The sequence below is a fragment of the Myotis brandtii genome, unplaced genomic scaffold (assembly GCF_000412655.1).
Source record: "Myotis brandtii unplaced genomic scaffold, ASM41265v1 scaffold868, whole genome shotgun sequence".
NCBI lineage: Eukaryota > Metazoa > Chordata > Mammalia > Chiroptera > Vespertilionidae > Myotis > Myotis brandtii.
Window position 1 is genome coordinate 917,755 of NW_005371540.1, and position 13,344 is coordinate 931,098.

General features: G+C 58.3%; 1 protein-coding gene across 1 annotated transcript in view; it reads left to right on the top strand.

The window, feature by feature from the left end:
• Positions 1–3,041: 3,041 nt before the first annotated feature.
• INSIG1 (insulin induced gene 1) overlaps positions 3,042–13,344 on the top strand; it is a 48,225-nt gene continuing 37,922 nt past the window's right edge. The window contains exon 1 of the mRNA XM_014532254.1: positions 3,042–3,128. Within this exon, the coding sequence (XP_014387740.1) occupies positions 3,042–3,128 (87 nt within the window). The remainder of the gene's footprint in view (positions 3,129–13,344) is intronic.

The following is a 13,344-nucleotide window of genomic DNA, read 5'->3' on the forward strand; positions in this document are numbered from 1 at the left end:
ACATCCCGGGACCACTCCCGCTCAGAGCACACTCAGCGGCTCACACAGGCCCCAGAGGCCGGCGGGGATTTGGGAATCCGGGGATTTGGGGAAGGGAAGTGAGGCTGGGCCAAGTTTGGCAGAGCGCTCAAAAACATGCAAACCCCTTGTGGGTTGAGAAGACCCCCCTGTCACTTGGGCATGGGGACACCTCGCCACAGGGACACCGCCCAGACTGCAGGCTCTCGGGGGTCGGGAGCCGCTGCAGAGGCTCTCGAGGGCAGGTGCGGGCTGGGTGGAGAGGAAGGCATGGGCTGAGCAGCGTTCTGGTGTGGGTTGTGGCCAGCCCAGCCCGGGGCAGGGGTTGTCCTTGTCCAGGAACCTGGGCCGAGGTCAGGATCCTGGGAGCAGGGACACTGGACTGAGAGGTGCTCCTGACCTCCGGGCTTGGAGTTACCCAGTGGGTGGCTGGGCTCCCGGACAGTGGGTGTCATGCCTGGGCGGCGGGAGATGACCGCACCATGGACCCAGACACAGCTTCCTGGGGAAGGTGTCTATTTGGCAGGTGACCTGAGCTCAGTTTGGGAAAATAGGAAAGAAACAGAGGGCATCACTTCAGACCTGCTGGGGCACAGTCCCCGGGCAGGCTGAGCTGCACACCTTTGAAGCATCTAAGTGAGTTAGAGAGGCGCCTGCAAGTGCAGAACAGCATGTTCCGGGCGGACGCGCAAGGGCCAAGGGAAGCGGTGACAGACTCATCTCAGAGATACAAGAGTCATCCTGGGAGCCTTCCTGCAGGCGGCGAGTCCAGCAAGGTTTCACAGGACATGGGTGGGTGACCAAGAGAACGTTCCAAAGTGAGGAGAAGGCCGCAGGCAGTGGTCACGATCAGAAGTCTCATTCCCAAGTCAAGGTTGTGCCAGGAGAAGTGGAGATGACAGGGCATTCAGATGTGCTTTTTACTTTTTTATTTTTTACTGATTTTAGAGAGAGAGGAAGAGAGAAAGAAACATGTGTTGTTCCACTTATTTATACATTCATTGGTTGATTCTTGTATGTGCCCTGACCAGGGATCGAATCCACAACCTTGGGGTATTGGGATGACGCTCTAACCAACTGAGCTGCCCGGCCAGGGCCCGATGGGCTCTTTGAAGGACATGCACCGAGGGGCTCCTGAGGGTTCCTCTGCTCGGTTTCACAGTGTGTCGGCCTCACTAACCAGCTCCGCCCATACACCGGCGGTTCTTAAACTCCATCATTCATGGGAATCACAGGGGAAGATGGTAAAAATGGCAGCTTCTCCTGCTTCACCAATGGGGACCCTGATTCCGAAGGGCTGAGGCGGGAGCAGGGCTCTGGTTGGCCGAGCCCCGGGGGGTTCAGGCTCATGGCCCAGCAGATTGACACTAGGCGAGTGGCTGGAGATGGCTGCAGAGCCTCGCCAAGGCCCCGATGTCTTTGTCCTGGCCAGCAGAACGGCTTCCAGCGACATCCACATCCTGATGCCAGAAGCTGAGCACCTTAGGGGTCACAGGCAAAGGGAACTATCGACGTGGGGAATTCAGGTGCCAAAAGGATGACCTGTCATGGCCAGATCACAAGGGGCCTTGAGAGTGAAGGAGGGACGCAGAGAAGTCAGAAACACGTGATGACGGCAGGGCCAGGAGCTGCTGCCGCTGGCTTTGAAGATGGAAGGGGCCACAAGCCAAGGACTGTGAGCACCTACAGACCCTGGGAAAGGCAGGAAATTCTCTACTAGAGTCCCCAGAGGAGCCAGCCAGCCAGCACCTCAATTACAGCCCACGCAGCCCTCGGCGACCTCCAACCTCCTGAACGGCGGGCTATTCATTTGTGGTCAGCGAGAAAAAACTCCCTCAGCCCTGACTCTCACCAGGCCCGCGTCATTGAGCCGGTGGAGACACCTGTGAGGACAGAAGCCACACCGACGGGCCGTTCTGCCGGCCTGTCCGCTTGGCCGTTTCATGCTCACTGCCATCTCAGTCACCTATTTGGTTCTTGCAGGTTTGACATCGACTCAGCACAATAGCACCATGACCATCACTGTTGGCAGAAATGGGCAATGCCCTTCCCCGCGTCCCCAGAGCAGACAAGCAGAATTCTGGGGGCGTAGAAACAGGTGGGAGCATCTATTAGGGCGCCCTCGGTTCGGTGGTGACTGCCCGCCCGGCTGACAGGTGAGTAAACAACCCCGAGGAATGAGGTGAGGGAGGGCTTTCCTAGGGACCCTTCCAGTTCTGACCCTGGAAACTGCTTGTGAGGGACTCAGTGCCGATCATTTAGATGCTGGCCTGGCACGACCGGTGTCCACTGTCACAGACGCTGGCCTTGCCCAGCACAGAGACTGCCCTGGCACGAGCAGTCCCCCCTGTGCGCCCAGAACCTGCAGAGGCCTGGAACAGCGCTCGCTGCCACCCAGCGCAGGGTACTTCCTCCTGCCTCCCTAGCCGGTCAACCCAGCCTGTCACCAACAGCTCACCGCCGAGTGGAACAGAGGGCTTTCTTCCCCGGCTCTCGACTTTCCACCAGCCAGCCCACAGGTCGGTGTCTGCTGCTGGAACTGTCGCAGGAATGTCGCTGCTGACTACAGGAATATTGCTGCTGGCTATGCTCAGTGACTGACTCCCCAGTAATATATGTGCTCTTTCCGTGACCAGGAAAGGGTGAGATGTTAGCAAGGCAAGCTGGGCCGGTTTCGGCCGGCAGACAGAGCCCGGCCTCCGGGAGGGTCTGGGTGGTGCTACACAGCTAATTATATGGGCAATTAGAAGGGCCGTCCAACCCAGTGATGAGGCAGGAGAGGCAGGTGCTGGGCAGACTGGTTCCTCCGCCTCGGGGACCTCGCAGCCAGCATTTAGCCTGGAGGAGTGGGCCTCTACCTGCTCCAGGCTCCACCTCTTACTCATCTGAGAAATGGACATGAAACCAAAATGCCACACCACTGCACACCCATCCGCGGGCGTAGGCCATTTCCTGGTCTAAATTAAATCATTCAAGAAAAAATCAAATATGCAAAAACACAGCCACCCTCAAAAAACGCCGAAATGATCACCATGGACACAAGCCCTCCCCTGGGCTGCCTCTACGGTGGCGAAGTACTTTCGAAGTTGATGCCTCACCTGACCTTCACGGTGACCCCACGAGGTCGCTGTGCAAGGGGCATCTTGAGCTGCAACTGAGGGACCGGTCACAACCCATGGGCTCAGGCGTTATGAAGCTTCCCAGCAACGCTGCTGAGGAGGAAACTCCAGAACCAGAGGCAGGAGACGAGAGTTCCGGCCCCTGTCCTGATGGACATGTATGTTAGGACCTAAGGTCGTGTCTGTCCCAGTGGACACTGGTTCTCAAACTTCAGAGCCAGTTTGTTTAAAAGGCAACATTCTGGACGCCGCACCCAGAGGCTCTGACGACGAGTCTGAGATGGAGCCCAGAAACCTGCGTTGTCAGCGAGAGGCCGGCGCTTCAGGCACAGCTGGGCTCTCTCCACATCGGACTCTAGAGCAAATGGCACATGATGACTCTAAGCTTGGACCACAGCTCCCAGAGCCGGCTGTGCCCGCTGTGCAGACCGCCCGGGAGACACCCTCGAGGGCATCAGACATCACTGAGCCATGGCGTGGGCGGCCCTCAGGGCTCTGACTCACGCCAGTGCCAGCCGTCGTAAACATCACAAGAGGGGTATGGTCAGCTGTGGATGAAATCACAATGACCAGGCATCAGACTGTTCCTGCTTCCCCACGCATGGGGGTTTGCAGTACACGAGTTGGCTCAGACAGGTGAACAGCCATCGTGTCCTTTTGTCATCCTGTTTCCTGAAAGAATTTGAAGCAACAGCAAATTTTAGTCACCTTCTCATTCTAACATTCCGTTCCTCCCGTCTCTCTTTGGCAACAGCCTCTAATAGCCACTCTGCCCGTCCTCCTCCATGAGGGGAGACCTGGTGTCCAGATCTCTCTGTGGCCACATGGAATGCAGACTCCTCCCCCAGCCCCTCGTGCAGTGACCTGTGGCTCTGTCCAAGTTCAGGTCGATGAGATGAAAGTAGAATTGGCCTGGGAACCTTCCAGGACGTTCTTGAAGGCATAACTTCTCTTGCCCTTTCTTCCTTCTGGCTGGAATGTAACCCTAATGGCTGGTGCTCCAGCAGCAATCTTGGACCATGAAGTAACCTTGGGAATGGAAGCAAGCAGGGTGGATAGACAGAAAGTGGATGGTAGGAGTCGGAGGCTGGGGCAGGGCGGGGGGAGGGGAGTGAGTGTTTAATGGGGACAGAGCTACCGTTTGGGAAGTTAAAGTTCTGGAGATGGTGGAGGTGATGGTCACATAACTGTGAATGTACTTAATGCCACTACACTGTGCCCTTAAAAGTGGTTAAGTTGGTACATTTTATATTATGTGTATTTTACCACAAGTTTAATTTTTTAATATATATTTTTATTGATTTCAGAGAGGAAGGGAGAGGGAAAGATAGAAACATCAGTGATAAGAGGGAATTATTGATCCGCTGCCTCCTGCACGCCCCCCACTGGGGATCAAACTCACAACCCGGGCATGTGCCCTGATCAGGAATCAAACCGTGACCTCCTGGTTCATAGGTCGACGCTCTATCCACTGAGCCAGACCAGCCAGGGCACCACAATTTTTTTTAAAACCCTGAATTCATCTCCTGCCCTGCAGTCTTGCTTCCTCCGGGCGGGGCAGGGTCTCTGCACTATGGATCTTCCTCGAGGGGCTTAGAGACCTGTTACAGCTTCAGACACCTCGTGTGCTCTCAACACTGAGAAGCCCATTGACCGTGAGTGTTACACACCTCAGCTTAGAGAGCAGAGGTGTGGCTTGGGCAGCCGGGACCCCACTTACAGACCCTGGGCGGGGCTCTTGTGGAACCTCACAAGCAGACGATGTCAGGATGGCTTCCCGCATTCGGGAGGCACGTTGGCACGAGGGGGCAGAGGATCCAGAAGGCAGGGTCCTGCCTGGCGGGGTGACGTTGCCCTGTGAGGGGAGCTGTCCTCGCTCTTTCCCGAGGTCTGAGGTCTCCTGTCTCCTGCGCCGGGGAACCCTAGGGACCTGGGAGATGTGGGCGACGAAGTCGGCGTCCTTGCTCAGGAAGAGTTTTCGTCTGAGGAGGAAGTCAGACAATTCATGCGGCTGTGAAACCGTGCGGCGCAGTTGTGGGGGGTCAGTGCGATGGTAAATAAAAATGCAGCCAGGGCGCGCAGAGCGGGCGGAGAAGAGGCCGAGGGAGGTGGCCCGCCAGAGGCCGAGGACGAGGCTTCCAGGGGAGGCGACGGCAGGGGCTGTGGGTCCTGGCCACTTGGAGGAACGGGAAGGAAGGAGCGTCCCCGGCCGCCTCTGACCACCGCACCTGGGCAGCACTGGCCTCATCCACCAGGGCGCATGCCGGGCCCGGGGAGCTCCCCGCCCACAGCCTCGGCTCCCGACACCTCCCAAGAGGCCGGGCCTTCCACCTCTGACAACCACAGCCGCTCCCGTTACACGTGATGTAGTTACATATCGATCACCCCACGGAGCCAGAGGAGACTGGCATCTGTCCATCTGCATGACTGACCGCATGGGTCCAGGCAGTGAGCTGGGGCAAGGCGAGGGCGGAGCTTCGGCAGGGACGCCACGGGGGAGTGGGTGGGGCCTCCCAGGGAAGGCGCAACCGTGAGGGCCTAAACAGGTGGGACGTGCCAGGGTGGGGACCAAGGCTTTGGACACCTTGAAAAATGTCGAAAGAAGAGAGACAAGGATCCAGGTCGCAGGCCTCTGGGCCAGGTCCCTACAGCCTGCCTGTCCCTCCCTGCAGGGCCTGGTGGCCTGGGCACAGGGCGGAGCCAGGGGCTTGCTCTCCTGGGACCCCGAGCCGAGAAGCAGGGACACTGTCTATGCTCAGACCCACAGCCAACCAGCACTCGGGGGCCCCACACAGCTCCCCAGTGCCCGCGCCCTCCCTGCTGCCCCCAGGAATCTCGGATGTCAGGGAGGGAGAAAGAGACCCTGTCAGGGTCAGCCAAGTCCATGGCAGGGACGCGGTCCGCCCTGCAGAATGGCCCCACCTCCACACGTGGCTCCGGGAGGCGCGGGGAGCTCACACAGCAGAAGCGCACAGGGGCACGCGGTGGCTCTCAGCAGGGTTGCTGGGACGGTGGGCCAGCACAGGGCGGGGTGGGGCCATGGGCACGTGGAAAAGTATCTGCCAGAGCAGGTGTCAGGAGGACCCCACAGCGGGGAAGGCTGCTTGCACCCAGCTGCTGCCTGGAGAGCAGGACTGGGAGGTGAAGGGGCCCTCGCAGGGGACAAACGAGGGACCGTGTTTGCTCTGCAAACAGCCCTTGGGAAACCGGAGGGCTGGGACTCAAATCCTAGAAGGTGCGTGCGCGCGCGGTGAGGCTCAGGAGGGGACTGAGGGGGCGCGTCCCCTCCCACCACCAACTGTTGACACGGTCACAGGAAAGAGGATGTTGCAATGCGCACTTGCAACACCCGCTCTAGGGAAAGTGGCTGCGTGCTGGGCCCCCAACCTTTACCCGGAATGTCCCTTGTCACCTGGAGGCGGCCCAGGAGGACTCACTGGCTGTGTCCGCGACGCGGGCATTAACAAAGCTGTCACAGCAAACCCAGAAGCAGTCGCAGAATTAATTTTCCCTCATTAGTAATATCCTCATTTGCATGATTAGCATATCATAGTCACTAAGCACAGGCAGCCACGAATAAAATCACTGAGCAAAACTGTCACCTGCTAAGCAAAAGAATAAGACAGAAATGACGTGATGCAGCTAAACAAGCAGGAGATGCTGGAGTTCCCCCCAAACAATGTTCAGGGCACCAGGCATCCCATGTTGGGGTGATGAGGAGGGCGGAGCAAGCCTTGCAGACGCTTCGGGGGAGGATGGGCTCAGGCATTCACAATGCTGCTTGGTGGCCATCGGGCTCCTCCAAAAATTCCAGACAGGGCGGTTCCCGCCTGCTCCCCGCCCCTTCCTCCCCGCCCTGCTCCCTGGGGACCCCGGCCGGCCAGGAGGCGGGACATTCCTGGCCACAGTGGTGCCACCACCAGCCCAGACCCATGGCTTCCACTGGCTGCAGGCCTCGTGACCTCTGGCCATAGCTGGGGCTGGGACTATGGCCAAGGGCACAGTGACCCCCAGAGCAGAGCAAAGGGAACCAAATGGCCTCAGAAGGGCCTCCGGTGGGGGCAGGCCCTCCGTGGACTCTGGCCGAACCGGTGCCGGGCCCTGGGGAGACGTTCATGCCTGGGTCCCAGTGCAGGTGCGGCCTGTCCCGCAGAGCCTTCTGCCGTGACGGAATGTTCTAGATCTGCCGCGTCCTGAAAGGTGGCACTGGCAAGTCAGGGCTGGCTGGTGCACTTCACTCCACGGGAACGACGGGAAATCTGAGGAGCCACGTGTGGCTGGCGGCCACCGGACGCGCAGGGCCCTGAAGGTAACAAGAACTGAGGGTCCAGCTGGAAAGGGATTGTTTGGGGTCAGGTGGATGGAACCACGGCTCCCACCGCCTCCTGCTGACCCCCGAGAAGGCCACCGACGGCGCACTGACCGGCCACCGACACACACAAGCAGGCGCCGGGGCCCAGGGAGGCTCAGGCTCGGCTGGCACATCTAGTGGGACTTTACCTTCACTCACTGTTTCAAGTTGTCCCTGGACCACATGCCAGTCTGTCCTATACATTCTCACTGCCGTCTTTGCCTACTGCTAGGAGAAACATGAGAGACATAGAGGGAGGGGTAAAGGTGCCTGGCACTGAGACCAGGAAAACATTAATGCTCAGTTTTGACCTAAGTGACAGAAAAGTCCCAAATGTCCTCAAGGCCAGGATCCGTGAGTGTGGAAGGAACCTGGGAGCTTAGGAAACACGTGCTTCCAGTTATCGCCGGCTGCTGGGGCGGCTGAGCCATGTCCAGACGCCACCCTTCTAGATGAAAAAAGAAAAGAAAACACAAGACAATGATCAACCAAGATAATTAGAAATGCCAGCAAGGTCAAGGCACCAGGGAGAGTCCCTGAGTAAAGAGAGGCCTGGGACTAAGCTGAGCACAGCCCGGCATACCTACGCTACGCTCTGTGTTTTCGCTGGCACGGGAGACGGAAAACTGAAACCCACACCCCCGGCTGTGCCACCTGCGTAGAATCTAGTCCGTCAGGCTAAGCCTTAATCCCCGACGAGACCTCAACCGGCTCCGAGCCTGCGAGGGAGCAGGGGAGCGCCTGGAGCAGAGCCTTCAAAGTGAGTTCAGAGAGGAGAACAGAAGCGCGAAATCGCTCTCCCGGGAGCAAACGGTGGGGCGGGACCAGCGCCACCGGCTTGACAGCCAGCCAGGAGGCTGCCCAGGAGGAACCCACAGAGAAACACCGGCCCCGAGGCGCGGAACAGGCCGAGCTCCCCGCCCCGCGTGGCCCACATCACCCAGCTGTGCTGCTCCAGGAGGCCCTACTGTGTCCCCAAAGTTCTAGCAGTGACCCACCCTCAGCCCCGCCGGGCCCACTCGCTGACCCCCGTGCCATCGCCTCCACAGACCCCTCCGCGCACCCTCTCCTCCGCCAGGACGCAGCCGTGCTTTGTCCTGAGACCGGCCCAGGCCTCCCGCCACCCTCCACCCTCCACACTGACCATCCCAAGTGCAGCCGCGAGGGTTTCCACTGGGGTTTTCTTCCCTCGATTCTCAGTGAAAACAGGCTTTTCAATGTGTGGTCGTCCCGGCAGAGCTGAGACCACAGAAGCCAACCCCGGGCCAACAACACGTCCTGAGACAGGGTGACGCCCTGGGAGACCGACCAAGACAAAGAAGAGGGTGCACTCCTTTAAAACATCAGTAACATCGGGGTTGCAACTCATCACCGACATTAAACATCACCCAGCCGGTCCCACACGCACCCACCCCGAGGCTCAGCCAGCCCTTCCCTCCCGCAGCACGACGCCCGGGTCAAGGCCTCTCCCCCAGAAGGCACTGCTGTCTGTTGGGTCTGAAGCCACGGACCCGAAAGCCCTGGGGATCGGAACGGAGGGAACCTACACCCGCTTGATGAGACCACAGGTGGACGTGCGGGAACTCTGAAGGGTGAACCGTGCTGCTTTAAAGAGCTTTACCTCCCAGATTTGCTGCCTTGTCTCTACAAAAAGGAACAAGAAGCTGTGGGAAGCACAGACAATTGCATCTGCCCCAAACGTCACCCCTGCTGGGGACGCTCAGAGGATGACGGCACAGACCACCTCCCCGCAGCACCTGCAGCACAAAGAGCCTCTGCAGCCAAATTCCTGGAAGGCGCCTCTCCTCCGAAGCGCTCCCAGCTCGGGAAAGACACACCGGTCGATCATTAACACTGAGCCCAGCAAACCTCTGACGCAGGAGCCACAGGTCACCACCAGACAGAGGGCAGGAGAGGCCGCCTGCTGGGCACGCGTGCGCTCGACCACCCTCAGCTTCCCTCGGAGCCGGCAGGTGCCTGCGAAGCACTCACATGACAGAGCCCATCCGCTCTGTGTGAGAGCTTTGGTTTCTGCAGTTACATTTTCCTTTGGGAGTAGGCGGGGAGAAGGCAGCAAGGTCTGGGGGGACGGAGCGTGCACCAGGGCTCCCCGGCCTTCCCCGCTTCTGCAGCGCCCTCCCGGGGCCCAGGACCGAGTTCCCTGAGGATGGCCGGGTGAACTCGCTGGCCCACAGGTGCCTGTGTCTGTTTAACAGGTGACAACACTCCCATGCAGAGTGGGGAGTGGACAGTGCAGCTGGGACTCGGCTACTACAGGCGTCGAGCTCAGGCGGGCAGACTTACAGGATGTTTCCTGCTCCAGCACAAGATCAACAAGTATCTCTGACCTTCCTTCAATACCTTTAATTTAAATACATAAATATACCTGTATGTACACCTGTGTAAACATGTTTAAAACACCCAAAGAATGGAGGAGGCAGAGACACCTCCTCGGAGTGAGGAGCGGTGGTCAGCGGGGCCTGGCGGTTTCTGAAACGCCTCGTGCTGCTTCAGGAGACAGACACCCAAAGGAGTCCGGACTTTTTCCCGGTCACATGACGAGCGGCTGAGCCACACCCGGGACTCCGAGCCGTGACTCACAGGCTGAGCTGCCAGACACCGCACTGCCTTGGCAATGAGACGCACACACGCCTTGGTTATGGACATATAGAATGTTCTAGAAAGCAAGAATAACACAGGGGCTGACGCTGGGACACGGCCAAGGGCAGCGCTGAGTAGGTTGGTCCCGCTCTCCCACGCCCCTGCTCCGGTAAAGGGGCTGAGGGGTGCTACAGGAAGCACGCGAGGCTGTGTGCTCTGGGAGAAGCTCATGTCTGAAACTCACTAATAAAAATGTTTAGAGCTTTTTGAGAAATGCTATGAAAATAGGAACATATTTAAGAAACGAACAAAAAGGCATAACTCAATATTCACATGATCGCATCGCATGTCGAGTTTACAGGGAGGAGATTACAGAGTAATTATGCAAAGTGCCCGTAAGACAACATGCCGGAATGAATGGGCCAAGATGTGGTTCTCAAAGTGTGCCCCCAGCGAGCACCCTCAGGGCTTTTCAGAAATGCAGCCATCCGCATGTCACAACCCCCGCCCCAGCCCTGGGTCCCCCCACAGGCTGGAATTTGAGGTCCTGTGGCCGGATGCGATTGAGGTTTCTGCTGTGTGTGTGTGTGTGTGTGTGTGTCCGTCTAAGGTAAACATTGCTCCTTCAAACATCTGGTCTCACGCCTGAGGCCCACTGGCTCCCTGTCCATTGCCTTTACCACCCACCACTGTGGGCCGGCTGTCCTGAGATTGAATCATTGCAACAAAATGAAGCTGAAATGGTTTTCTCCCCACGTGATGTAACCTCAGTGCCAGGTATTGAAAAACCAATCACTTCACACCAAGAGTTGAAAATTCAGGCTCTAAAAATTAAAGCACACAGAAGGTTTGTCCCCAGGCGCACGAGGAGTGTTTCGCTGCGATGCTGCTACGGGAAAGCTGCCCGGGCCTGTGGGACCATCAGCGGGGGCTCGCGGGAATGCAGCGTCCCAGGCCCCGCCCAGGACCGGGCCTCAGAATCTGCATTTTAACCGGATGCGGGGAATTGTGTTCACATTAAATCTGAAGGCGGGGCGTTGGCTGGGACTTGCGAGTGCTGGGTGCAGACGCTGGCTGTCCTTCCCCTCTGCCTTTTCTATGCGAGGAAACTTGACTGCTCCAGAGCCACGCCACCCTCAGCACCGACCCCAAGCGGTCACAACGGCACCGCGTGGGGAGCAGGCTCCTTCTGGAAGAGGAATTCCTCTTCCTTCCCCAGTACACTGGCTTAGATGAAGATATCAGCGGCCACTGGGGAAGACACGAGAGATTTTGAAGAAAGAAGACTTCACCCATTTCTTGTTCTTTTTAAATGTGTTATTATTATTATTCATTTCATTTTTCCATCACCATGGATCCTTGCATACCCTCTTCCACCTCCACCCCCACCCAATCTCCACACCGCTATCCATGTCCAGCGCTCTCTCCCTTTTTTTTCTTTTTTGCTCAATATCGACCCCCCCCGCACCTTGAGCTTTTGTTTGTTCATTAAATTCACCCAATTTCTTGAAACTAAAGGAAATTTGAGTTTAGGAGCGAGCAGAAAGGGAGGTTTTGAAGAGGCAAGTGAGGGAGGTTCCTGGGAAACGTAGCATCTCAGGAGAGGGGGGTGGGGTCCCCACAAGCCTCTGCACACAGTGGGGGGAGGGGCTGAAAAGGGAAGCGAGAAAACAGACCAGCCTGCGGGTCACATGGCCTCCGTGTGGTAAAGTCAAGGGTGAGATCATGTTTGATGACTGTGGGTAACTCCGCAGCCGGGGGTCTGGGGGCGGGGCCCTAGGCGGCCGAGAGCAGGGACCTCGGGTGATTCTCCCTGGACATAGGCAGCTGGACCCGCACCAGGTGTCTGACGGGCGGGGTCAGACCACACCTGGGCTCAGCAACCTCGGTGCTTGGCTTCTGGCGAGGAAAGAATTCAGAGCCAAGACCCAAACTGTGAGAGAACGTGCCCTGGGTAAGTCTCAGAGGGAGGAGTAACTCCTAGAAGAAACGGGCTAGAAAGGAGCTATGGAGGTGAAGGAAGGGCCCTGGGAGCTGGGGGAGGGAGGTAAAGGTAACGTGCCCTGGGCGGTGGGGCGGGAGCACACTGTGTCCTCCGTCCTAAGGGCTTTAGGGGGAGACTTTGGGGCTCCCAGGGGAGATCTCAGCAGCTTTCCAGGTGAGTCCTCCCAGGTCAGGTCTGCACTGACTGACTGGCCGGCGCCAGGGCAGGGTCACTGTCCAGTGCAGCTGGGCCTGAGGCAGCCAGGGGGTCCCAGGTCTGGTTTTGTGGCTCTTCTGGGCCTGGAGCTGACATACAACTGAGGCCTCGATGTCACCTCTGGGGAGGAAAGGTCAGGGGTCCACACCCTATGACCAGTGATGTGCTGGAGAGGAAGGCCAGCCAGGGGCGAGGCCCACCCCACCACTGATTGCCCCTCGCTAGGCCCCGGGGCTTCCCGCCCAGGTGGCCTTCTTCCCGGCTGGTCCTGCTCAGGGAGCTGAGGAAGCAGACAGCTTCGCAGGGATACAAACCCCCGTTTCTGTTGAAAGGACTCAGAGCAGCCCTGCTGTGCAGCCGCCTCCTCTGCTGGGCGGGGTAGCCCACTTCACAGGAAGGGCATCCGACATCCTCCTCAGTGAGCAGCGCCCTGCCCTCTGTTCTATTGCTCCTGGCTTCTGGGGGCTGCGACCACTTGGAGGCCTCACAGTCCCCCCGGCTTGTGGGGTGCTGGCTTAATCTTCTGACATCGCTCCCAGGATGCGAGCCGCCTTCCCAGCCCCTCGCTGGTCAATCAAAGGCCCGGGCCCCCTGGTTTACAAATAAAACGTATTGACCCACTAATCCGAAGTCCGCCTCCAGCTCATAAATAATGTTCCGGTCAAGTGCTGTCCTTATAGCACGCGTCTCAGAACCATTCTGATCAATCGCATCACGTTCAGAGACAAGCTTTCCAACTGCTAGCCGGTGGGGGCGGGGAAGCAGCCGCTCCGGGCGGTGCCCCGACTGACCGACCGACAGACCGTGAGGCCCGCTCGGGTTCTGTAGGACCCACCAGCCTTGGCTGTGGCCTCCAGGACACCAGGACAAAGCGCTGGAGCCAGCCTGCGAGGCCTGGGCATGAGGCCGAGTGCAGGGCACAGGCAGAACCCAGAGCAGAGCTTTGTGCTTTGTTCCAATTATCTATAGGAACGTATGCACAGGTGACCCAGAGCGCCTCATTTGGATATACCAATACAGACGTCAAAGGGTACTTACTATTAATTAATATGGCC